The sequence below is a fragment of the Lampetra fluviatilis genome, chromosome 3, assembly GCF_964198595.1.
Source record: "Lampetra fluviatilis chromosome 3, kcLamFluv1.1, whole genome shotgun sequence".
In the NCBI taxonomy this organism is placed as follows: Eukaryota; Metazoa; Chordata; class Hyperoartia; order Petromyzontiformes; family Petromyzontidae; genus Lampetra; species Lampetra fluviatilis.
This window is the reverse complement of record NC_136277.1, coordinates 31,730,379-31,758,186: the sequence shown is the minus strand read 5'-3', so window position 1 is coordinate 31,758,186 and position 27,808 is coordinate 31,730,379. Positions and strand designations below refer to the sequence as shown.

The following is a 27,808-nucleotide window of genomic DNA, read 5'->3' as shown; positions in this document are numbered from 1 at the left end:
TGGCTACCACATTCTGATGAGCTCCCCCCCCCTCTCCTCCCCCCTCCAAACTTGCTTATAAGGGATTACATCTTGAATCATTGCCTCACTTGATGCAGCTAATCTGGCTGTGACGGTCCCACCTGATGACGGAGACTTGTGTTGCCTCCGAAACGTCGTGATTTTTGTTTTATTTTATTTTATTTTCATTAATTTTGATGTTTTACCTACGTGACTTTACCGAAAAAACCTAAGAATATGATTCCTTGCAGTCACGAAAGCTTCAAATCTAGAATTGAATGCATGTTTATAAATGTGGAGGGGAAAACCAGACGAGCCAGAGAAAATCCACACTACTACGGGGAGAGAGAATGTGAACTCCGAATTTGCATGCGTCAGGATCGGGATTGAGCCCACAAAACTTCTGTAAACCAAATGAGGGAGATAGCATTTCGTCATCGAAAATTTTAAAGTACAAAACCATATAAATGTGCTATTATTATTAACACGATCATTAGAGTTATAAAAATTCCAATTATTACAGCATCATTAAATAAAACTCTACTTATTAATATAAATCATTACCTTGAAACAGTTCACGTACAAAACATTGGTGAATGTTTTGCAGATTTCAAAATTAAATAACCAACGGACTGTTTTTTTCAGTGAATAATGTATTAATATACAGGGTGGTTAAAAATGATGGACCCGATTTGAAATCGCTATATCTCTGCAACCACGAACCGCCCATGAATGAAACTCTTACCACTTGAAAGGGCGGGGCATAGAGTTTCAAATGATTACCGATAGCTGCCTCTACCAGCGCACAAACAGCCCCTAGCCTCAGTCATCCGCAAGATGCACTGCCTCAACGTTGGAGAGGTCGCACGGGACCCCAAGACTTGGCGCTACACTCTTGGCCCCCAAGATCCCCAGACATCACACCCTGCGACTTTCTCTCGTGGGGATACACGTCAAAGACTGAGGTGTTTTTGTGCCACCATTAGCGACTAATCTGGATGACCTCAAAAACAGAATCACGGCAGCGGTGACTTCAGTGGAAGAAGACACTTTGAGAGGCGTTTGGGATGAATTCAACTATTGTCTCGATGTTGTCCGTACAGCAGGTGGAGGGCACATAGAGCATTTATAAAATGGTTAGTAAAACATGATAACTCATTAAACCGTTTGTAACTTTTTGTGTAATTATAACATATTGCCATCGTGAAATATACTGCTTTGAAATTGGATCCATCTTTATCAAACACCCTGTATATAAACCGTTACTCACTCCACGAATAATGATTATATGCCAATGTTAAAATACAGGTTAATTAACGTGGGTCCCAGCAGTGTCACCTATAATTCCGTGTTCAGTAAATAAAACCCTAAGGCACAGTTAAGTCACTCGCGAACATTTGTAAGGGCACGGATGCATTCACGAGGGGTACTGGTTGAGGCATGGAGAGAGATCATCACAAATACTGCATTGTGGCTGTAGAAAAAAAACAAGCAATTTCCTTTGACATTCTTAGTCATGAAGGCAAGGGAGGCATGAGGGCTATATAATTGCTATCTTAAAGGTCGAGAGCTTCATTTGCGTGGAGTGATGCGTGCCTTGCAGTTATGGTAATTGAAAAAAAGTGCAGGATGTGTGTAATTAGTGACCTGAAACTAAAAGCCATCCGCAGATGAAGATTAGAAATGGCCATACCTCGACAAACTGGGATTTGTGAAAATACTAGTGATCATACTTTTCAGATATATGTGACTGTAAATCATATCAAAATGCAATTATGCAGACACAGACAATCACATAAAATTCACCTACATCAAAATCTACAACTAAATAATTTATGTTCTACCTATTATTACTTTTTGTAGCTCTTTCCTCGCAATTACATTTCAAACTTACTATCAGTCGCAAATCCTGGGACAATTGCTAACAGCGCACCACCGTGTGGATGAGACTACTCCGAGTAAAACGATATCAGATAACTACTTCTGAATACCCTTGAAGAACACTCTTTATCCACACTAAAGGTTACACATTTTAAACGCACTGAGTTCGTGTTGCATGTCAATTAAACAGATTTTTTTCTCTCATCCCACAGCTGGCATAAGCTGAACCAACATTTGACGTGACTAGGTTTTTTTTCTGCAGCAAATTGGTGACCAGACCGAGACCATCTAATAATGACACTTGAGAACTCGGTTTAATCACAGGCTTGGTTTCAAACCCAGAATCTCAGTGGTGGCAGCTCAATGCGCTGACGTCGGTTTTTTTAGACCTCAAAATCACCCATCCGCTCTAGTAACTTCTGAACCGTGTTAGTTCTTCGTAATTTTATCACCTAACAATCCATTATCGAATGTCGAGACGATGAAAACGAAATGTGCTTATATTCAATCAAGGCAAAAATACACATACGTGTATGCATTGCAGCACAGGGGAAAGAAACTGTGCATAAACTTTGACTTAAAACTTTCGTGACTGCAGGAATTCATATTCTTTGGTTCATTCGGTAAAGTCACGTAGATAGAAAATTAAAAATATGTTTTTTTTTTTATAAAATACAATTTTAAATTAAAAAAATATTTAAATTTATTTTTATTTTATAATAAAAAAAAAATCTATCTTCGTGACTTTACCGAAAGAACCAAAGAATATGAACCTTAAGTTTTCATAAAATGTAAAACTAAACATGAGCTAGGTCACGTTTAAAAACATGTGAAGGCATCCACCAAATCCTGATTACATGATGTACCGATTATCCACGATCTTCACAATAATTCAGGGTACATACGAAATATTTTATTCGCTCATTAATTAATGTACGTTTTTCTACAGCAATGCCACACATTGACATTTTAACATAGTGCGTTGAACTTCTTTCGCACTGCACGTAACCAACCGCGCTAATCGGAGGTGCGGAGTACAGGGTCAGTACAGGGGTAAGCCAGAAAATATACGAAATGCAATGCAGCTGTCCATTACGTGCAACCGCGCATCCATTCAGCAATTAAACTGATCACGCTCATGGTAAATGTATCAAAACGTGGGTGTGATTGTTGACCATGTTTTGATTGATACATGTTGTTTGTGATAATCGGTCCATGTGGCCCCTGCAGCCAGTGGACGTGCTGCTGACCCACCGCCGATACTTATCTTATCTTAAAGGAATTTATACAGCACCTTAACCCAGGCACTTTACAAATAATTAACGATGGCACACATGAATGTAATGGTGGAGATGAGGTGAATGAAATCAATGAGAGGAAGAAATGGGGGCAAATCTGTGATGCGTGAATTTGGTGAAAGTGAAATTGATGACGGTAAATTCTGATGATGATGAATGGATTGAATGAATGGGGAATGAGTGAATGAGAATATGAAGAGGATAACAGTGAGGGTGGTGGTTATGAGGGGGAGATTAAGGGGTCGTGGGGTTAACTAGTGAAAATAAGAGTGAGTTTTGAGTGAGGAGCGGAAACTCGTGAGCCGCGGTGACTGTTTAGCGTGGAGGGGGAAGTTTGTTCCAGTGAAGGAGACAAGACGGGAAAAAGAACGACAACGTGGATTGAGTGCAAGGAGGAGGAGGAGGAACAGAGAGAGAGAGAGCAAAGATTGAGAACGTAGAGGGTGAGAAGGCACGTAGACAGATACAAGAGTAACAAGATATAGTGGGGCAAGACCATGAAGGGATTTGTAGACCAGGGTGAGGACATCTGTGAAAAATGGCTTCATAGCTCATTTAATTCATCCTGAACAATAAGGAAGTTTTTTTTAATTCGATCGCAAAACCAAACCATGACAATCCATCGAATCGTGGGGAAGGAGGGGGGAATGACCCCCACGACCCACACACGGCTGGGAGAGGCCCTCATCCAACAGTTGATTTGCAAAATGCCTGTTCATCCGCTGATACACCTTTCTGCCTTCTTGCAGCAAAGCCTTAGAGATTTTCTGTAAACTGCAGAATCCCCCTCGCACACAACCCAAAGACGCAGCCGACGGGACCTGTGAAGATAGCGCTGAATACCCTCAGGTGTTGGGGTTTAAACACGAGGGTGCAACAGGATAATCCCCCACGTGTCCCTTGCCTGGGAGATAACATCAAGCGCCACTTCCCTGGCCACGGTGTTGATGGTGCGGTGCTCTGGAAGGCCAGAGCATGCACCTACAAAAACACGCAGCTTGTACCAACATCAGCATCCCACTACTATACACTCAGCTACATTGCCATTCCTTCCATGCACACCACACAGGGGCCCTTTCAGGGTAAGGCGTGTCTAGGGAAATAATAAGAAAGTCGTAAAGCTGTGGCTGGTGATATTACTTAAGAGGGAGGAGCTGCATAAAAATAAGCTAAATCTACTTTTTTAAATTTGCCAATGTGCAAACGAAAATCGTGTTCGCCATTTTGCTTATATTTGTTTATGCTTGTCAAACATGGTAATAACAACAACAACAATGCTCAACTCCCTCCTGCAGACTTTGCACCAATCAGAAAAAACACAATGTGATTCTCATCGTAAATACAATTGGTTCCACGACCACAAGTCAGCAGCCACGACGTGCATGTGATGAATTCTGGTTTGGCTCTCGCTGTTTTAGTTTGGTCACACATTCTTCAGAATGGCGTTTAAAGACGTTTCTGTCAACACTTTTGCAAATTATCATAATGCGACCACCCAAAATACAATTTAAATGGTACTTAACACATGTTTTTTCATACATGGTGTAAAAATGTTGACCATAAGTGATCATGAAACATGTGCAGTAAATATTGGAAATTTCATAAACTGGTTGACATATCAATTTACTTTTTTTTTTAAACACAACTCCTAACAGCAATGACAACCATAAAACAATGCCAATAGGAAATCAAACACTTAATATTTCATAAGCAAACCAATACCTTCCGAGTGCAGCATTGTTATTAAATGAATGTCATTTGTTATGAACTACAACCATTGAAAATACGTAAACGCAAACATAACTTTAAAAGCAGAATAATGTAACCATTATGTTGAAGCCCAAAAACAGAAGGCAAGAATGCATGCATGGATCTGATTTATCAAACCAAATATATAGAACTTCAACTTTTTACGACTTCAACTTTCCAGACCGGCTCTGAAGGACGGCACTGAGATGCAGAGGGAAGTTTGTAAATTATCGTTGCCCTCAGCCATCTTGCAGAGCCCCCTGCAGGTCACAATTAATATACCTTCCCTTACGCTTCACACACTGCGCCTGTGAACATTTCATAGCCCCAATAAAAAAAGAAAGTACGCACACAAACAATTAAAGTCATGTTTCTTTGGCAGAAAAATGTAACAAAATCTACTCGTTGTAAGCAGCATAATCAAACGTAACTCCTCATTCACACAATAACCACATTCGACAGTGGAGGTATGGCTTGGCTGAGCCGCCATACAAGGCTGGGCATTGTGTGGGACCTGTTTAAAAAAAAATACATTTTACCACCAAGCCAGCAGCGCCTGTAGTTTTTGGGAGGTCGGAAACAACCATCACAATAAGACGGACGCTAAGGGCCCACGGTATAAGCAGAACACTGCACAATGCGGGTAAAAAAAATAACAAGCTATGATTAAAACATGTTTCACCAATAATTATTGTAATACCACTCCCGCAGTCATGCGGTGCAAGGTCTTGTACAACAAACCCACAAATTTATGAAAACGTTATCAACTTAACGGTTCCTCCCAGAAAACAACTGACAATATACAATACACCATTGTACTGCATGTATTGTTAGTCGCCGAAATTGTTGTGCAATATCTATATTGTTCAAATAATGTGCAGCTATTTAAAGCGCACGAGTACCTGCCTTTAGGAAAATATATGCCCTTTAAAAAAAACACAGCAACGTGTATATTCAATTAAAGGGTCATGGCAATATGCGAAGGGGCGGCATACCTTCTGGATGGCTTGCTTATGGAATTCTCGCTTCTTCTCCTCCTGTTTTCTGGCCAAGAGGGAGGCCAGTCGTCTCTCCTCTTCCTGCAGACCACACGAGGTGCACAAAACACGTTGCACTGTTATTCGTCACCGTTTAAAAGGGCAAAATTTTAAGTTACACGCGACGTAACGTCTTTTTTTCACCCCATTTAAAACTAAAATAATCGTCGTCAAAACCTTCTAATTGCATTGATGCCATGCAATATGAACCAGACAGAAACTTACAGCATAAAATGTACGCGACTGATTTCGTATTGGCGTACACGGCCTCTACCCAAAACATTCTTATGGATTATTTCAGTTAAAATTGTTGCTCTCTACTTTGAAAAGGCCACTGACAAAAATGCGACATCTTTTATATGTTTTAGCACTTGGGCCGTGTTTGCTAATGAGGGTGGTGAAGTATTTTCAGCTCGTGTGATAAGTAATAGTATCAAATTGACAAAGCAACAGCGTATTATGCACAGAGAGAATCTGCGCCGTCACATTAGCCTGATCTGTTTTGAAATTACACAACTTATTTTATGATGCTGTATTGGTAGTGGTGCACAAGCACAATTAACAAAACGAACTCACGTGCTATAAATAGCGAGAGTTCCATAAACGAGCCATTCATATGCCATGAAAAAGGAGCATTGCCCAAAACTTCCTGCATTACATATATTTTTTAAGGCAGTGCGTGTTCTAATTTTTTGCTTTTAAATTACAAAGATACTTAATTTGAAAAACTGAAGAAATCTGTTTTGGTGACTGAAAGATTCTTATAAAACTCGTTAATGCCTGCTGCGTGACAGGTAAAAGGAGAGTCCGCGAGCGATTGCTGCTATCGCTCAGATAAAATGTGAGCTTGCGTGCATTGCCATCGGGCCTCGGTAAAGGCACTCGGGCAGATGACGAGATGTGCATCATCAGTAAAGGAATCCTGATGGTCCACAGTTGGACAGAAGCGATTGTCATGGCCTTTTAAGCACACTCAATAAAGAGGCCATTAGTACAGCATAAAGATTTCAAGATTGCACCTTAAAACTTCTGTAAACTATGAACCGCTCCAATTGGCATGCCTACGAGAAGCGTTGTTCTCACAGTAGCAATGATGAAAACGGGGGCATTGAGTTTCGGTACATTAAGACATTCGGTCTCCTTAAACTTCCTGACAGTTCAACTTCACAGGGGTCTTGTGACGTTAAACATTTTTTTTATCGCGCACCGCCGAGACGAGCAGGCCAATTGTGGTCGCGGAACCCTCTTCAAAATTGAAAATTCACGCGTGTCTTTCAACAATGGCAAATCAACTGATCATACCGATAGATGTCATGCCCGAATATAAAAAAAAGCTATGAAAAGCATGGGATCATTTTATCAGGCTACATATAATGTACCCTTTACAAAGCCCTGTTTATACAAGTGCCCTGAGAATAAAAGCCAGTGAGGTTTAAGCAGTGTAAATTACGGATAATGACATGTTGGGTGGCTGCCTCCTTTAGCAAGGGACAGTGGAGTCTTGGAGTCTAGGAACAGGTAATCATTCATCAGCTTTATTATCCTCTTAGAATCACGCAGTATAAATTCCCTCCCTTTGTATAAACATTCCTAGAATTTGATACAATGTCAGCAACAAACCGACCACCTCCTCCATGTTTTATGTGTGCCTTAAAGTTCTCTAAATAGCCGTACAAAGAACATGTTTTTGTATCCACCCCTTGGCCAGACAATTACAGATCTCAGCAGACAATGCGGATCAACAGTGACGGTAAAGAATACAACATTTTTGGCCATTCTGGGAGAACTCCAAGTTTTGCGAGACGATGCAAGTACAGTGTTCTCCATAAAACACGTACATTTGTAAGTGGAACTGTCATAAACGCGAGCAATACAACAGTCCGTGCTCGCCTACATTGCTACGAACTTACCCTTTATGGGTTTGTTATAGTTCTAAAATACTTTCGACGTCACAATTCATCATCATCATCATCAACGAGTTTTAATCCTCTGATAAAGCAAGGCCTCTCAATGCCTATGTAACACCAGTCGATGGTACAATTGTAGAGGGCGGCTTCTCAATACTGATGCCACTGACCAGGATCCCGTGAAGGTACAATGCATCTCATTCCCACATGTATCCTGACGTTGTCACTGTTCTCACTTCATCCTGCTCATTCCAAATAATTACTCGTTGTACCAACGGGCATACCTTCTGGAAACATTTCCCGTCCACTCCCACCTTGGAGTGACGATGATGTCTAATGTTTGTTTGTTCCGACTGTTAAACTTGTTGGTTCATACAATTTATTGCTTGCCTTTGTTACAATGAGTCAAATCTGTTTGAGTTAACCTTCGAGAAACAAACCCTTGCTCATGTCCACAATGGCAAAGCTAGTGATTGAATAGTCCTCGAAATAATTATATTTTTAAAATCGCAACTACCGGTTAAGACAAGTCACCATTCATGCCGGCACGACACACGTTGCGTCTCCCGACTGCGATAATTAGGTTTGCGCAAAGTGTGGCTTGAAAATCATTCATAGCCAATGGCGAATAACCAAATACCACGCACGCACAGTGCTAAAAGTGTTCGTAAATTGGCCATCTCAACTCCAGCTGCTTGGGGCACCGGCGTCGCGCCCCTTGCATCGGCCACACCACCTACCCGTCCCGCACGGGACACACGAAACAGAATGGCAGCAACCGTTTGTTGGCTTCTTCGTACGACTCCACATTGGAGTGTGGACGAATGGGAACCCCTTGGTCGAAAATGCAAGGAATATTAACGCTGCTGCCAAAAAAACTAAAATTACACATTGTTGAAATACCTCCGGGACGTACGTAAACTTGGGTCACCTCGCCGCCGCACGAGTGAAATTAAGTAAGGAGTTGTGTGCAATGAAGTTGGCAAAGCCGCGATATTTTCATTCCCAACCAGAGAACCGGCTCATTTCATAGTAAATTCAAAGCTGACATTTACGCTAATGTTAGGGCTATCAAATTTAAGCTTGTGACATAACAAACACTTCAGTTATATTTGCCATCAAAGTGCGAGCACATTATTTTAACCCTAAAGCACCCAACTTAAAAAGAGGACGATTGTGTTACAGTCCGTATGTGAAGAAACACGAGTATGTGCACTGCACGCACTGGCTGGTGAACACCGCTCGCCACTCAAGCCATTTCCCAAACAGTGGACACTGTGGTTTCCACAGCCACCGGCGTATATTCATACAGGACCACGAGCAAATCGCGCCATGTGCCGTGAAGCAGCCACGCATGGTCGTGCGGCATCATTTTATCAACGGTTTCTCAAGTTCGCCGCTGTTTTGGGGCTGCAGACACCGGTGATGAAGCAATCACTTTGGGAGCTGCGGTTTCATGAGAACCGATACCTAATTTGTAATCCAACTTTCTATGGCTCTCAGTTTCATGCGCCGATGCCTATCCAAACAGGGGATTTAATCCTAATAAGACTCCACCGCAAGAGTTCACGCAAGCGACCTGGAAAGATTTACAGCAGCCTATCCGAATGCACCGTTTTTCCCCTTTTTGGCCCAGGACCAACAGACACTGGGGCTCGATTAACAGGCTCATCCATGAAGCAGCAACGCAATGCCGCCTCACATCCACATTACACGCTCACTCATGAGAAAAGGAATTCTTCAAAGGGCTTCTTTTTTCTCGAGAGTTCATACAAGTTGAAAAGACCAACTTTCCATATTCCGAATGGCTCTATTCTATACATTTATAGTAACATTACAAATATTACTCTTGCATCGTGCAATTTTGCAGCAAGATAATTTAATGTCCTTTTACCATGCTATAAGTGTGCTGTTTCATACTTTTAAGATCTTCATTATACATGATTAAATGTGTGTATATAAATTGTTGCATCAATTGCTCATTGAACTGCCCACAACATTCAATATTTTTTCAAGTAACACCTAGGACACCAAATAATAGATGAAAAAAAAACGTGGCTTGCCACTCAAATGACCATGGGTTATTGCTTGTCTCTTATAAATAACCCTTATTCAGCGGTGGGAAAAAGAAAAAAAAAATCCACATTTCTATTACAGGGGGAAGTCTGTCCATAACAAGAACAAGTGCATAGCTTCCGATAAAGCAGTACTCAATAACCCACAGGAATGAGGCACTAAATCAACACCCGGTCGGGATTTGAACTCGCAACCTCAAGTCCCTGGCCGGATCCTATACGCACACACACACGAGAGTTATTTATAATTTGACAATTTAATCCAGTTGTACAACGAAGCCATGTGACTGCGGTTGTGCCTCCAGTGTTCGCACGCCGTGCTGATTTCACTGCGGTTGCCCTTGCACGTGTGCCCACCGTGACGCGTTTCATGTCCAGCTGCCTCAGCTGCCCCATGTGGCGCAGCGCCGTCTGTCGGTAGCATGCTTCCTGTGCCAGCGGATTCCCATCCAACGCAACCTCGCACAGCGACGGCGCCTCTCTCAGGCACACTATCCCGTCGAAGCTGAGCGTTCGCACACAAGACAGAAACACACACGACACAGACGCACGCGCGCACACGATGTTCAACCAATGCATGCATATTCACACACACACAAAGGCACGGATAAAAACACACACAAGTGCATAGAAATAATATGTACGTATTGTAGGTATATGTGAACGTATCTACACGCACGACTGCACGTAAATGTCACTTTTAAAATGCACAACCCATTCTTTTTTTCACATTCCATTTTTTATGAAGCTTTTTTAAGTCACATCTGCTATGAATATTTGAAATGCCACATGACGCGAGTTCAGCGGCGGGTTATGTTGATTTTCCAATATGGGCAGATTGTGAGGCTCAGATTAGAGCAAGGCCTGTTGTTTCACCGTGGAATTCAAATAGTGTCCAAGTGCTGGGCGGTGATTTTCTTTTTGTTTGAAATTGTTTTGCAGGAGGTTTGTTTGAACAACTTACACAAAAACTCGAAACACAAAACAAAGGAAAAAAGCTCAAAAATAATACAACGCCACATAGAAGCCAATATTGTGTGCTCTGACTATAATGGTATCGGGCGCTGAGCTAAAACTTCTGAATGTAAACACATTGATAAGTGATAACCACACGTGAGTTGCAATCAGCCGGACAGCTGTCAAGGAATTCATAGACATATTTGCTTTGCTTTTTTTTCGCCCTAAGATTAAGTGGTGGCGTGAACACGCGTACACTTCTTTTTTTAACCCATGAAAAAAAATACTTCTACAACCGCAGAACCCGAGGTGTCACCACCACTTTAAAGGAAAACAAGCAGACACAATGACACGCCAAACAGGTGACAACCGTTGAACAAAATCTGGAGCAGAAATGGCATCGAGTAGAAAACAATTTGCTCAGTGAGACCAGGGCTCGTATAGCCATGAGGTGGTGGAGTATCAACAAACTAAACTATTAAAACTAAAACATTTTTTTTTTTTACCAGGTAAGGCACACGAAGCTATATCACTCTTTTTCAGAAGCGACCTGGCAACAAACGATAGCCCAACAAAAGTGGCTTACCTTGTGGAAATGTATAGTAGCCAAATATTCTAAATGCATGTTTATAAATGTGGAGGGGAAAAAAACGGAGCACCCGGAGAAAAATCCACGCGATCACGGCGAGAGAGAGAACATACAAACTCCAAATATACAGGCTTCGTCAGGATCGGGATCGAACCCACGACATACCAGGCGAGGGAGTTAACATCTTGCCACTGCGGCGAGGCACATGGAGGGCACATGGAGACACGGGAACACTTGTGACATCACAAGAATGGAACCAAATGTACCATGTTTATGAGGTGTAAACATTCCACTTTAAACACCAGACAATAAATGTAAGTACATCTCAAGTCCTCTTTCTTCTTGGTTGAGGGAGACATTCACACACAAAAAAGAAACCCCACAGAAGACAGCTCATAACAGTGAGTGGCAAGAGAGACTCTGGGTCACTGATAAGCGATGACCGGGCACGGGGTATCATCATCTCAAGGAGGAGTGTGACGTGACCAACGAGTGTGCAGGTGCGCTGGGTGGCTCACGTGATCAGATTGTGTGCACACTGATGTCAACATGAATGCAGCCTGGCGCATTAAACCTCCACACGTGTGGTCTTTAATCACCCGTGCTCTTCTTTGACCTCGGCCAAAACGCAGGTGCACAGTTTAACGTTGCACATATCACTGGTGGAATACTGTTTACAAGAAACAAAATGACACCATTCATCATTTACATTTACAAGGGACCGCTCCACGTTACAAGTTACACTCCATTAAGCGTCTTCTGCCCATAGCAGAACATTAGCCGCTCGTATTTTTTTATGACCTGTGACTATGCACACTATACATACCATAATATAATGCCTCAGAAGTCTGATTGTGAACAATTCAGAGAATGCCGTACGAAGCACTCAAGATAAAAATGCAGAAGGGTAAGTGGAGACCAACCGAATGGGCAAGGGGCCGACTGGGAGGCTCGTGCAGAGACTTAACTGTACTGTAAATATTGATGTCTGCGGGTTCAAGTTCAAGTAAGCAGCAGTCGGGAAAGGTATGCGCGAGTCACGAAAGTATTTTCCCACATGCTTTCATTGTATGCCTGTCATAGCGTTCATTTTTCATAACAAAAGTAAAATAATAAACGCCACATATCTCAGCAGAATCCCGTTATGTTGCCACCTGAACCGCGGCACCATGTCGTCCAGTGCTCGCTGAGGTCCATTGGCTTCCGGTTGCCGAACGAATACATGATGAGGTTGCACTCATGACACGCAAAGTGCTTGCCACAGATGAACCACGACACCTTGCTGATCTCATCAAGGAGGTTAAACTATCACGCAAAGTCCACTCATCCTCGCAGCGGATTGTGGCTAACCATCAAACAAACACGGTCTCTGCATCGCGCGCTTTCAGCTGCGCTTCTGCGGCCGTCTGGAACGCTCTTTCTTCCGATATTAGGAAGCCACTGGAGCTATGCATTTTAAAATCTAGATTGAAACACTAATTTCTTAAGAACTGCTTTTTGGGTTAGTTTATTGTCCTTCCCCTCTCAAATTAGCACGGTTGGCTGTGCATGGTGAGAAAGAGGTTCAACATACAAACATATATAGAGCAAAATGCGTTGTCCATCATCTGGACCCCCTTGTCGGTTTCCTGCCAATGCTGTGCAAGATGAAGTGAAAGCCGCTACTTCCAGATGTCAGTGGCTATAAGCTTAGCTCGGGAACATCACTTCAATTATGTCTCTTGGTACTTGGGAGCCTCTGCTGAAGTGTACGCAAGAGAACACGTGACAATATTTGTACACTCGGTGCTACTGGTCATGTCTGAACGACCAAACAAATAAATCAAGAAGTAATATTGCCACTGGAGTGTCAAGACCAAAAAAGTGACTCGTGTGAATAAAAACATTCGTAGAAGATGTAAACTAAAATAAAAAAAATTACATGATGTGAGAAATAATAAGTTAAAATACGATAAGGTAGAGAAAAACAAGTCTAACGATGAAAACGTATCACCATAAAAAGGCTGAAACCAATAACAAATTAAAGAATTCAAAAACTTAAGTTAACAATATGGGCATTTGCTGGATTCATACAATACAACAAACGTCCAGCTAGATGACGGTAAAATGACAGCGTTGGACATGGATGAACGTTGAGATCAAAAGTGACGGAGCGGTGCTGTAGTCAATGAATGCCCTGAGCATGTCTGATAAAATGGGGGACACGGTGAAAAGTCAAAGCAAAACCTTCTCTACAGGTGACCCTGTCACATCCAAATCCCTACATTTAAAACGTTTCATTCCCAGCACACCCTGACACGTACGAGCACAACCTTTGGTTTTACTGCAATGAAACATGCATGCGCGTTTTTAAACCTCTAAATATTGCTTGTGCTCATCTGTGATGATTGGTATTCCTAAATAAACTAAAAATGCAACTTTTACAACATGTCAGCCTTTTTGGAAATTTGCTCCCCAGCCCATTTCCCGCCACAAAGAGTCCCAGCAGTTCCACCAAGAAATTAGTAGCAGACACTCAGATGATGATCACGCAAGAGGGACAAAGAGAGCGTGCTCAGGAAGGACAAAACAGTGACGTCCCTTCAGCAAGTTCGCCTCCCCGCAAACGGACAGATCGACCATTTATGCAAAAGTCATGAGCTGTATTTTTTCAGTTCCTAAGCTTGTGAGCAAAATGCATCATTTTTTTTTGGAAAACCATACAATAATGCTTGTCGAATTGGCAGCTACAATTTTTTGCATGGTAATGTCAGCAAACATATTATTTTTTTTTTTCCAAAACTACAGGCTATCGCACTGCCTACGTGCAGCTCTTAAATTCCACGTGCACCTCAATGTTTCCTTAATTATACACTGTGTAACAAAAACATTTTTTTCCTGGGTAGTAAGTGTTATTTAACAATTGCTTATGCCTCAAAAGTACAGAAAATGGCTATTATTCCCCACAAACTTTGCTCTTGTGACCAGGACAGTGATATTCTGAAGCTTACCTATTTTCATTGAGAAAACGTGGTGTGCATTTGTGTCATTCCTTCACATAAAGTCCTGGTCACAAAAGCAAAGTTTGTGAGGAATAAAAGCCATTTTCTATACTTTTGAGGCATAAGCAATTAGGAAATAACACTTACTACCCAGAAACAAAAATCGTGTTACATAGTGAATTATCAGCTTGAATCCATAGATATTGATTGTCAATATAGTGGCAAGGAGAATCTTTATAAAAATTCTAAATATGAAGCTGCATAAACACATCATGGGACCTCCTTTGCTAGTACCAAAATATGATAATAGGTTTTTCCCCTTTTTTCTGGCAACAAAACAGGTGTTAAGATGTTAAAACACCAAACTGAAACCTTTTACAAGGAATCATGTCGGCATTAACCACAAAGCTTGTGGTTAGTTCATGTAAACACGTTATCAAACTTTTTTTAAACTACGATGTTTCAATTGCTCAGAATGTTGAACACAAGAAACCAAGCCAATAAGTTAAAAAACTAAACTACTGCGCACTTTGTGACCAAATCACAGTAAATGCACCTGATCGTACCAGATCAGGGAAGCTAAGCAGGTGTTTATTTTGGCTAGTACTCAGATGGGAGACCAACCAGAGCGTGCCAGGTATTGTAGACACGGGGCTGTTGAAGTGTGGCCAAGCGATGGCAGTGCTGAGTGTCATCGCTCATATGAATGGATAACTTTCTCCAGGTACTGACGATTTTCCTCAAACATGCCAAACATTCACGAATGGTATTGACTAAAAATGTCAATGCAGGACCCTCAAGTGTAAGAGTCTTGACACACAGCGAGGCATTCCTGGGTAATTAATTGGTACTATTATTACTGCAGAGCAGTAATTCGTTTGCTTAATGCATTTGTAGTGAGTCCAGCTGAGTCGCAGACGTTGTCTTCGGAGAAACACGTTTATCAACTATTTGCACAACATACTCCAGGCGATTCACACAACATACTCTCGGTTGGTGACCACCCAACTAACCACGCTACGGCGGAACTAGACACGGTTCCACTATCCCGGTCCGGACCACAAGCTGGGTCCCGGACCGCGTGGCTGGAGGCTTCTTCAAGCTTGACGTGGATCTCCTGCCTCCCCAACAGTAAGAACCCCGAGCCCCTCACACAGGGCCCCCCTTATATCGGGCCAGGCTGGGTCTGGCTCCGCCTCTCGCTCCGCCCACCTTTTAGATCTCTCTCGCCCCCTTGCCCAAAGGCTCTCGAAAGTTCTTCCCGGACCATGTGACCACCCATTGGCCCTCTGCACCGGTGGTCCCCCATCAGTATCATCCGGTCACATGTCCCCAGGTCAGCCAGAGTATCATGCCCCCTAAGTAACCCCTGCTGGCTGACACTCTCTCGCTCTCTCAACGGGAGCCCGCACCGCACGCTGTGCGTGGTGCCACCGCGCTAAACCAGCGCTCACCCAAGCCACCACTAGGGCTGGTACTACACCCCGTGTCCGGAGTGTACACACAACAGTAGACATCCCGCCATGGCCTCGCAGGCCCGGCACACCACACAGTGACATTCCCAGTCACTACACATTTATAGTTATTTAACATCTATGCCATAAAAAAAACTCCCGACAGGACATATCTGTTTAATGTAGCTGACCGAAACACTCTAATCACAGTACGGAACTGTAATTATAAAGTGCCCTTTCATAAAATGTCAATGTCACCTTTAAATAAGATTGACATTTTGCTGTACAATTTAAGATTGCTGCTTAGATTTCAGAAACACGTATGCAACAACACATATGACAGTACTCCATTTTGAGATATTAGAGAATGCTTTTAAATATACGCACTAATCTGTAATTGTACGATATTTTGATATCGTAGCCCCACACATTCATGCACGTATATTCCAACATTAGTTGGGGCTTATTGCGTTATCTTGTGCTTGATAAGGTTTCTATTGCCCCTCGTACTCTAATTGGGTGGGGATTGAGCGCAGTGGTTAGCGCACTGCGCTTTCAACCTGGTGACCCGAGTTCGATTCCCAGCCGCAGGCAGCTAACAGCAGTAGGGAGTAATATCTGAACCAGTCCTGAAGCCCAATTTCACTCACCCTTAATTCCCAGTTTTGCAAAGTATTGCCAAACGACCACCAATACAGAATGTGGCTTACATGCTGTGAATTGTTAGAGAGGGGTTGTGTAGTAAATATATGATGCCACGTGTTATAATAAGTGTTTAACAAATCATGTAATAGCTCTTTTCTCATATTATAATTGAGAAGGAAAAGCTATGTACGGACTATATCATAAGGACAGTACATGAGTCCCATTTATAATCACGATGGTCATAAAACTCTACCCACTAGCTTGTTGGCAAGTTACCAACATAGCCATTACTGTATCAGCTCTATTCTATTTCATTATAAATATATCAAATCTGTGGGCTGCTTTGAAAGCAAAAAAAATGTCCGCACTCCCACAATTGACTCAGTGGAAGCTGCATTGGGCCTCCACTTCTCTGCACACTCATCGTACGGAGATAAAACATCACAAATCCTGACTTTCATTTATATCCTATTTCTACAAATGTAACTTCCAACTGTTGGAGTCTGATAGTACTCCCGGAGAATATGTGAAACTTTGTGATGCTCTGACAATGGTGGCTTTTTTAAATGTGTATCACATTTCAAGAAAATTTTTTGCATTAATAAATCGTAGCTTTACAAAATATATCAAGAGTTACAGTTTCTAGACATGGTTCGTGAGCATTTATACATCATTAATGTGCAACCAGATATAATTCCAGTAATATATATCATTCCTGCAAATTTTTAAAACATATATATATAGAATTAACAAATACTTGTATGTCATAGGCGACACTTAAACGTAATCTTCTGAAGACTTACTTTGCAATGTTGTTGTAGCTAAGAAAGAGACGCTGCAGAGAGGGCAGACAGTCCACCTCCTTCTGTGGGTACACACACACAGCACACAAAACAGCAGAGAAATGGGTAGGTGGAGCAGAGACAGAGAGCGGGACAGCCACCAAACGAGACAAAGTAAAAAAACGAAGACAGATAACGGAGAGACGATGAGACGTGAAGCGCTACATGACTCGTGCAGTAGGGATGTGAGAGGCACACCTCTTTCTAGTTATTAGGAACCACGTGTGCTCTGGGGTACGGCTTTCTGCATGCTCGGCATGGCTCGGGGCAATCCCACGCTGCGCCCAGCTAATTCAATAAAGCCCTGGCTCCCAAAGGCCACCACGTGACCAGCTGCTGGTGAAGGTAACTCTCTCCCCACAGCACCTGCTGACATCAGGCCTTCTGGTGGAGCCATAAACGTCGCGCTCACATCACAACAGGGGCCCCCGACAATGCCAGTGGCATTGGGGGAGAAGCTCACCCTACTTTTATTATTTCCGGTTTACGCGTAATTTAAAGCAACAACCGAAATAGACTCACAGATAGGCGCACGTACACTTCGTTTCAGGCCACGTACACTTCGTTTCAGGCCAGAAGAGTAAGGGCATAGCAGGGTGGCCCTGTCCATTCCGTACTCACGTAAACCGCTTTGATAAAAATCCCACGCTGCTGAGCACACTGTACAGACGATGTACTCGTTTCAGCTCTTAAATAAGTAATTGTACATAAAAAAAAATAGATCGTTAAATAAATAAATGAAAATTAAATACATTTAAAAGGAAAATCATTACGTTTATGCCCTTTTAGGATTACAGAAGAGATAAACCGATTTGTACGTTGCATCGCCGCACCCAGGCGTCCGAACGTCAGAAGATCATTTGCTAATCGCCCGCGACAGCCAGACGATGTATTGACTTTTCTAAAAGCAGATGCCGACATCACTTTACCCTATACCTTGGGTCACCCGCACTGTCCCCTCTGGAGGAGAAACATGATATGAACTGAAAAAGTATTTGCTAATGCAGAAGGAAATGAAGAGGAGCTGCATCGAATCGAACATTACAAGGTGACACTTTGCAGATAGGCACGCGTGGGCAATCAGCTCTTATATGAACCAGAGCCGATCTTCTTGGAGTGTTTTTTTACATACGTGAGAATTGTGGCTGCATATTACGAGCACGTTGCTTATCGCAGCTTAACTCACGGATTGCATAGCATATAGAAATGCACTACCCGTTGCATCGCTTACATCTATCAAGCATAATTACATTTTCAATGTTATTACTACGATACAATGCAGGAGCCTGCGGACAATTACGTGACAAAAAAGCAGAATGGCGGAAGATGTTTCAAAGTAATTCCACCGTGGCACTTATTGAGATTGGCATTGCATAAAACAAGGGGGGGGGGAGAAGGTTTTTTTTAAGTATGCATGAAATTAGCATTTCAGTAGGAGCCCAGGCAAAGGAACTAGGACAGAGCGGAGGCCACGCACGCCTAAACTGTTACGACATAATCACATTCTGTTCCTCTCAGAAAAGCGACATATGCTTTTGAAAAACGCACGTTGACATCTTGCATAGCGAAGAGCGTAATAAGGATCTTGCCCTCTAGGGGTTCCCACCAATATGCGCTCTTGACACGATGGTGAGGGCCACAAACATGGTCACATCAAGGCCAGCCAGCATAATAGGACATTTGCATTTGCCGGGTGAGTGTTTTTAACAGTTGGTAAAACACGAGGAAACTTAAAAGCCATCAAAGGGAGGAGGAAAAAAAATCAAGGCTTCAGCCGGTGATTCTTCTTCATCAGAATGCTATGAATTATACATACAGGACATAATGAAGCTTAATTAATTGCAATGCTTTAAGAAATAATTTCTTGGCATTAAATTAATGGACGTTGAAGACTATTGTGGAGACTAGGAATTAATAAGTAAAGACAGCGCTATCAATAAAAATGTTAACAATTTCCATTAATTCAAATAGTAAAGCAGCACTTGGGAGAAAGAAATAACCCTCTGAAAAGACCCACAACGTTAAGCTTGTTTCTCTTGTTACTCTGGAAGGGCCTCTTGCGGATGCAGGTCCTGGAAATGTGCCATCATCAAAATAAACGTCTATATGCTGATGAACGGCGTAGGACATGTCAAGTCCAATCCTTTGAACGCGTTACAGAAGAGTTAATTGGTTTGGTCATGTCGTGGGCACAGATGAAAATAAAAATTTGCAGCGAAAAAAATGTACGTATGCCACTGCAAGTACAACACATGGCAGGACACATGGTATGCACACGAAATCCAAAATCTACATTCTGATCTTTGCTTCATGTTTGTTCTCAGTTTGATGTTCTATGGCAAGATTAAGGTTCAGCAGTACATTAACATGTTCATTAAAAATGTGCATGTCAGATATTGACACTTTATGTTACTCTCATGCCAGCCCCAAAAAACGTATCTATTTCATCAATATCATAATGATGCATGCCAAGGTCATCATCAAGAGGTCATGGAATCCTTTAATATATCTATATCATGTGCACGTGCACAGACCTTAGTCAATCCACTGCTGGGTGAGCGTGTCCACATGCCAAATGGGTCGATTTACTGCTAGATGAGAGCCTTCCCACACTGTGAAGGTCATGGAGGTTACTTGGCCATTTTTCACTATGCTGGTCAGTGTTGCAGTTTGGCGAAAGCAGAAAGTGTAGATTTGGGAGCATGGAAGTACAATACAATGTTGTACTGCACACAACAGAGTGCACACCGTCAGTAGAAATATCCATTTAGATATATGTGAGATAAAAAAAACAAGCATGACCGGTAAAATAATGTATGTTGAACTTCTTTCGCACCGTACGTAGCCAACCATGCTAAGCGGAGGTGCGGGGGAAGGACAACAAACTAAGCACAAAAAGCAGTTCTACAGAAATTAGCTTTCAATCTAGATTTAAAAGTGCATAGCTCCAGTGAATTCCTAACACTGGACGGCCGCAGAAGCGCATCTGAAAGCGCACGATGCAGTGACAATCGTTATTCAATGGCTTTGTTCAAACTCAAGTAGTCCTGAGCTTGACGTGGAGTGGGGTCAGGTCTGCCTTACCATGCTGGAGATGTTGTTACGGCGGAGGTTGAGCTCAGCCAGGGAGTGCAGTCCCCGTAGGCTGCCCACGTGCGTTATCTGGTTCCCTGCCAGGTTCAACACTCGCAGCTCCGACAGGTGGCTCAGATTCTCTATTCGCAAAATCTGGGCACAGAATAAACCACGACCATCATCACCAACATTCGTGCTGCTCAAAGAAAGAATACATTTAAAAAAATGCAACTTTTATAAACATCTCTCATATGCCCTCTCGGTCTAAGATATCTCAAGTTCACGATACACTTGCCTGCACTGTCTACACATGGATGATTATTACATTTTTGTAATTCAATGGACAAGGTTCAGAATTGGCATCAACACATGTCAGGCAAAACCAGATTTTAATGACATTTTCACACCTTGGAGACTTTGTTGAATAAGGCACCCATTTTGAATAAATAATATTTGATGAATATTGAATCTAGTGCCAGAAATCACGTCGTTATATTAAATAACTTTGATATATTTCTTGCAGAGCTTCACAGTGTGGTGACATTCTGGAATCTTGCTCGGACAAACAATCAGTCCACGACATGAAGGGACCACATCCGAGCAGCTGCTGCTCAGCAGTCAGTTTCTTGTACAAGTGTGAAAAAAGACAGGCAGGGCCATGGCTCACATGACATTAAACACACAAAACAGGTGTGCAGGTATGAACACAGTGGCCTTTTTGGGGGAAAGTCAGTCACAAAGGATGCTGTAGGCATGTGGGGTCTTTTTTTTGCTGGCTGTGAGAATGAATGTTGTGGCACTCTGCATGTGTGGCCAGAGGCGAACCACAGGGTTTGTACGGCATGACAAACAGGATTTAAGACACGGAAATTGTAGGTCAGCCACTCTCAATAAACCATGTACAACTCCAACTGCACTGCACTAACGCGTTCTTTGTAATGCAGACAAATGAACGCATTCATAATGGGCTTTTGTTCAGGTCATTAGCTGACGAAGGCAAAAATACTATACTTTAAAAAATTGCTCAATCACGTAATTTTAAGCCAGCCTGCAGCTAAAATAAATACAAGTTTATGCACATATACAATTACGCCTATATACTGAATATATCATGTTATGGTTATTGTTGTGTTTATAATTTTCTTAATGGCATCACTAAAACTAAACACTTGTTTATCCCTGTAAAAAATGACAATGGTCCAATTGGGCCATCTTAACAATAACAAAAAATGCCATGCACGATTTAAAACGCTCAACCAACTGCTTTAATGCACGTGAAATTTACAGCAACACAACTTAGCCATGGCGCCACGTCAGGGCCCATACGTCTGAATCTGGTTATCGCCTTTGACAGCAACCGCACAGAGTGAAACATCACCACAGGGTCGAGAAGGGCAAACAGCTCGCTTTCAGCAAAGCACGTAGTGTGAAGACACCACTGGGTGGAGGACAATGCAGTGACAGAGATTAGAAAAAAAAAGACAGACTCAGACAAACGCAAAGACAAGAGAGCGATAACATACACAGACTAAGACAGACACACACAGATATGGAAAATGAAAGCAAACCAGAGCCTAACAGAGACAGATGCACAGAGGGACAGCCAGTGAGTGGTGTCCCATGCGTGGCCCCATTGCAAGGCGCGTGACTGAAGCAGGTGTCGACAGGGGGTTCAAGTTCAACTCTCCAAGGGTGAAGCGTAAATCGCGAGGAATCGTCATCCATGCTAACTGCTCTCCACTCTAGAGCCAGTGTGGTTGCCGTTGCAGCACAGGATCTGCAAATATCCCACGGTTGCTACAGTTATTGTTTAGTTGGGAGGAGAAACTGGGCATACATGTGGTCACAATTATAAACATCAATGCAAAGGAGAAAATCTAGAAATAGAGTTTTCTTTTAACAAGATTTACAGTTTTACAGTTGACATCGTAAATGGTAAAAGCTCTTTTAAATGTTTTTATAAACTCCATAAAATATGATTCATGGTGCCCACATGTGTGGTAATAACTGCATAGACCACGACTGTAGCCTGAATTAAAGTGCTTCTTTTAAAGTTTTATTTTGTTACAAAGTTATTTCCTTCAAGCCAAATTATAGCATAGGTTATTTCAATGCCAACACAATGTCTGATTGTATTTTTTAGCAGCACGTGTAGAAATGCCAAAGTGCATTACAAAAAAGGTAATGTATCCAAAAATAGAGCTAATGAAAACAAAACCTCCTTTGGAAGCAGTTGCAAAATCATTTCCAACTTGTACACCATACTGTTAAATTGGTTTTGCAAATGTAAAGCTGATAGAGTTTGCAAATTGATCATATAAAATCAGTACTCGAACATGCTTAGCAAAGCTGCATTCTTACACCAGCCAATGAGCTTTCTGTCGAAGCACTCAAGTCAACTTTTGCTCAGTGGGAGGTCACTCATTCTCCTCCGATGCCCCCATGGTCTGGAATTCACTTCCGCATGCCATCTGTACTGTCAACTCCCAGCCTCTGAATCAAGTCTTGGTTCAAAACATTACAATTTGCTTTGGCCTATGATGGACTGCCTCTCTGTCAAATAAATATGCCTACATGTTCTTGTAAAGTGTCTTTAAATGTGGTTGCATCAAGATGCAATATGAATTAAAAGTGTGTTGTATTCTACAAGGCATAGTCTTGCCCATGCGTGGAACCGAGAACGTAATCTCATATCAAAAGCCAAGATTAAGTCAAATTGTCATCTTAATTAGCAGTATTGATAGTGCCACGACTGACTCCTTCCTTAGTGTTATCATGGGACACAGGCCTGACTTCGAGTCAGACCACTTGTAGTTTTCCCTCATTGATGTCAAAACAGTTATTATTGGACAGACGAACGACATCAAACACTCCAACATCTGCTCGAGGCTGGCAGGACTTCAATCCGAATGCAGCTCCAATGGAGAGGGACCAAATGTCGAATAGAATAAAACAAAAATACGTATGGGAGTGAAGGGTGCTCTTTAATGCATTTCAACTAAAGTAAATTGAACCAACACACCAAATAAATGGTTGCAGCTTTCCTATGTGAAAGGTCATATCGAGTGTATTTACAGTATTCTGTTTTATAGGCTATTACTAACGTACATGATCTATTTGAAAGTGAAGATACGAGGTTTGAAAAAAATAAACAGGTTTGAAAAATGTACAAAGGTTTGAAAAAATAAACACGACAGAGTATATGCCTTTGTGAAGTTCATTAACGTGGGTATATTTATTTCTATTGATCCAACTAGACATTGATCTTAAAGTACTATAGAGAAACTATAATTCACCAAGAACACGCCTCTATACGTACATAATGTATGTATTAAAAGAAAAAGGAAAGTAAAATAGCATACTGCAGTATTAGGCGTATTATAAACCATACCCGAGCTTCTGCATCTCAACAGCATTGCATTCCCATTTCCCGCTGAAAGTTTTATAAAAAACTTAAATGTGTAATCGGTAAATGAACGGTCCCTGCAGATACTCTCTAACATGGAATGATCCCAATTTAGCAAAGCATGAGTCACTGGCTTCCACCACTTTATAGCGGCGATTAAAATGGGCGCAATAAATGTGTCAAACGGAGCATACGCTTCCCTAAATCCGCCGGCATAATCGTCTACTATACAGCATTGAGAAAGATGTGGAGAACACCGTCCCGTAATCCGGAGAGAGAATGGTATGGGATTATCCTTTCATTGTGTGGACCCCCCGCCCAAATTTTTGAACAATGATAGAAGGCATCTTTGAAAGAACTGGGATTAGCATCCACAACCATTCAGAACTGGAATGCCTTGTAGACCCCATTTCTGAAGCTGGTAAAAGTCTCAAATCTAGCCTCTGCATGCGGTCAAAGCTCTAATTAAATGCTTCCCATCGCGATCAGAGGGTTGTGACTTATGTGACACACAGACACTGCTCCTCGTAAAGAAGACGCTTCACACGAACCGCTTAATTAAATGACATCTTTGTACAAAGCCACTGGGAAAATCCAGTGTTATTAAGGCAGCAGTAATCTGTATTAGGTTAATGTCTTCAATCATTAAAACATTCCCACCACATAATTCCCATTTTGGCTGCAAAGAATGAACAGAACTTTCCCACCGATGCCAATGAGAGGGAATATCAATCGTCAGAGTAAATTCAAATGCCCCGTTCCTTAAAGACGTCTGAATGTGAGCCATGCCTGCTGTGTTTTTCCTTTCCCCTCTGTCCACTCACCTGGTTGCCATGCAGGTCTAAGACGTCCAACTTGGTGAGGCTCTCCAAGCTTGTGATCTTTCGGATCCTGAAAGGCAAGCCGGGCACAAGATGATTAAATTAATATGAAAACGATGATGTGCTGTTGTTTAGAAGGGACAGGCAGGGATAACGTTTTGCAGATCCAAATACTGGAGAACCTATAAACAAAAAATGATGTCTGATATTTATACAAGTGCATTGAAAGAGTGACATGTGAGAGTTCCTGCATTATGTTCACAGCGCCATGTCAAAACACACGACTGCTGATCCCCCATGATATAATATTAATCCGGTATTATATGTGTGAGAAATATATCCCGAACTTGTTATTAAAGAGACTGGTGTTTAAGCAAGTTTTTTAAGACTCTACTCAGTTGTCATTATGAGCAAGTGCTTTTACTTAATACAGGAAAATAAAGTGTCCAGTTCACATGGACAAAGTCTTATAATCATATTAAGATTAACTTGTAACACCGTGCAAGTGCTGTATTTTTTTTACATCTTCAAAAAGCATCTGTACTACTACTGCCTTACAACTTTGACTTTGATTGCAGATTAAAACATAAGTGCAATGTCAAATAAGTTGTATTAAAAGATTATTGTGTTTTTTTTAGTCAGAAGAGGGCCATTAAAAGGCAATGGCCTTTGGATGATATGCAAGACCCCAAAGCTTTCACATGCTGCCTTCTAGCATGTCAAAACACATCACACGGCTAATTCCCCTGCTCGAGAACAGGAGGCCCACTTATCTTTGTAATTATAAAACTGACTTAAGCTTGTCAACGGCATTATTAATGCATGACCAGCAATGTTGTCTATTCATTTGGACGGCCGGCCACATTCAAAGGGGTAATTTACAATGGCTAGTGTACTTCTCTGTTTGCAATAAAACTACTCAGGCAAAAATACGATTGGGGGGTTGGGGTGGAGGGAGTGGGAATAGTTTTTTTCTCCGATGCATTTATTTCTCAATTAAAATGCCAGGCCATTGAAAGGATGAGGAGGCTAAAAGACCGCAGCTCAACATTAAACGGCATACCCAGTATCTTTTCTTAAGTCCTCATAAATGTCTGTGCAGAAAAATATGCAGTGACTTGTGGTCTCTTTTATGGGCATTATTTAAAACACCATTTTATTTATTTTATTTTTTATATTTTTTGTTAAGGTCTGGTAAGGATATGATTAAATTAACCCTGTACAATGTTTTGCCAATATTGCACAGACGCCAAATCGTACATTCCACGTTCAGTCCCAGTTGCTCTTCAACTAGGAATGAGTGAGCAGAAAACTCTATAAGCTTTGGAGAGGCCAGCTGTCCCGTCACGTTAAGTCATTACCAACAGACAGTGTGCAGCTGCTTAAACGTGGGCTGAAGCTGGAAACATGTAGGGCCAGTCGCTAAACTGGCTAGTGCTCTCTGACACACCTGCCCCAGGCATGAGCTAAGGATGTAATCTCCAGGATGGACACCCCTGCAGAGCCCATAAAATGTGATTTATCTCAACATAAAACACCAAGACACAAATATGAATTTACAACCAGCTCGTCTACAAAAAAATTATAAAGATCTTTGGTCGTGTTTGATGTTGCTGCAGTAATTTCTCAATTAAAATGCCAGGTCATTTCAATGACACATATAAGGCAGGCAAGACATCAGTTCCATTTAAAAAGCTATGACCATGAGCTTGAGATTCAACCCACCACAAACGATACAATCTTATATACAGTCTCTAGGCTATGAACCCTATTATTATAATCGTAATACACTCCAGTACAGTATTGATACTTAACTGTTAAATGAAGACAGCCCCAAAAATATCTCTTACCATACAGACATTCCGAGACTGTTCTGTCCTATCCAACATCAGTTTGAAACTTTCTTAATTATACTGAGAAGCTCCATCATATATCGCTAAGTGAGGCTACCGCATTGATATAAACCATGTGGGAGTGACATCACACTGCTGTCACGAGGGTGCCGTAAAGATCGGCTTGATGGCAACTTTAAAGTTTCCTTTTTATTAAGAACCCTTCAACTGTACATCAGACAGCGAATGACTCTGAGCCGAGTTACGTATCTGAAAACTCATTTCTTTAGAACTGCTTTTTGTATTTAAGCTTGATTTGAAGCTTTCGTGACTGCAGGAATCCATACTCGTTGGTTATTTCGGTAAAGTCACGTGGGTAGAAAATAAATCACGACGTTTTGGGTGCAACACAAGCGTCCATCATCAGGTGGGAAAACATGGTCTGCTGCTGAAGCAGACTGTTTTAAAAGGTTTGAGAATGGGTGTAGCTCAAGGGTTATGAAGAAGTGGCCGGGGCTAATTATGTTAATGTGAGAAATTAGCGTGTAACTGTAAGATAGGAGAGCGGCCTCCTCGACGAGGGCACGGAAGTGGCTATGTGTGTCCTTAACTTGTATTTAAGGGCTTGTCTCTTGGAATTTTGCCTCACTTGATACAGTAAATTTAGCTGTGACGGTCCCACCTGATGACGGAGACTTGTGTTGCCTCCGAAACGTGGTGATTTATAATATTATTTCTATTATTATTTCTATTATTTAAATTTTATTATTTATTTTTACCTACGTGACTTTACCGAAAAAACCTAAGAGTATGTTGTCCTTCCTCAGCACCTCTGATTAGCACGATTGGCTACGTACGATGCGAAAAAAGTTCAACATACAACTGGTGTTTATTACGCAGTGATATTTTATGTTATTTCTAAATAAAGATAAACATAAAAGCATCATAATATTCTTTCTGAATTTAATTACAACAATCTTGAGGTACTCTATATTAAAGCTTTGATTGTATATTTAAAAGAGCAGAATGAAACCAATGTCATCTGAACAGAAATCAAGAGGAAAGGCAAGGCACACACACACTTTCCTCATTAAAATCGACAAAAATGGCTTTGAATAATTTAACATCTGTTCAGTATCTGTGCATGAAAAGGTTTATTATTGAAGCTTTTTTGCGAATGACACAGAAAGGCTACCGAACGACCAAGGCAGCGTGCCAGGCTTCACTCTTGTGAGCAGAACTCAAAGTAGGAAGATTAC

The 27,808-nt window shown here is 41.7% G+C and overlaps 1 protein-coding gene across 1 annotated transcript in view; it reads right to left on the bottom strand.

The window, feature by feature from the left end:
- Positions 1-27,808, bottom strand: part of LRRC49 (leucine rich repeat containing 49) — a 66,141-nt gene that overhangs the window by 26,122 nt on the left and 12,211 nt on the right. Inside the window, exons 7-11 of the mRNA XM_078854876.1 lie at positions 24,721-24,787; positions 20,500-20,643; positions 17,377-17,438; positions 10,305-10,452; positions 5,924-6,007 (exon numbers count right to left, since the gene is read on the bottom strand). Coding sequence (XP_078711002.1) covers positions 5,924-6,007; positions 10,305-10,452; positions 17,377-17,438; positions 20,500-20,643; positions 24,721-24,787 — 505 coding nt within the window. The remainder of the gene's footprint in view (positions 1-5,923; positions 6,008-10,304; positions 10,453-17,376; positions 17,439-20,499; positions 20,644-24,720; positions 24,788-27,808) is intronic.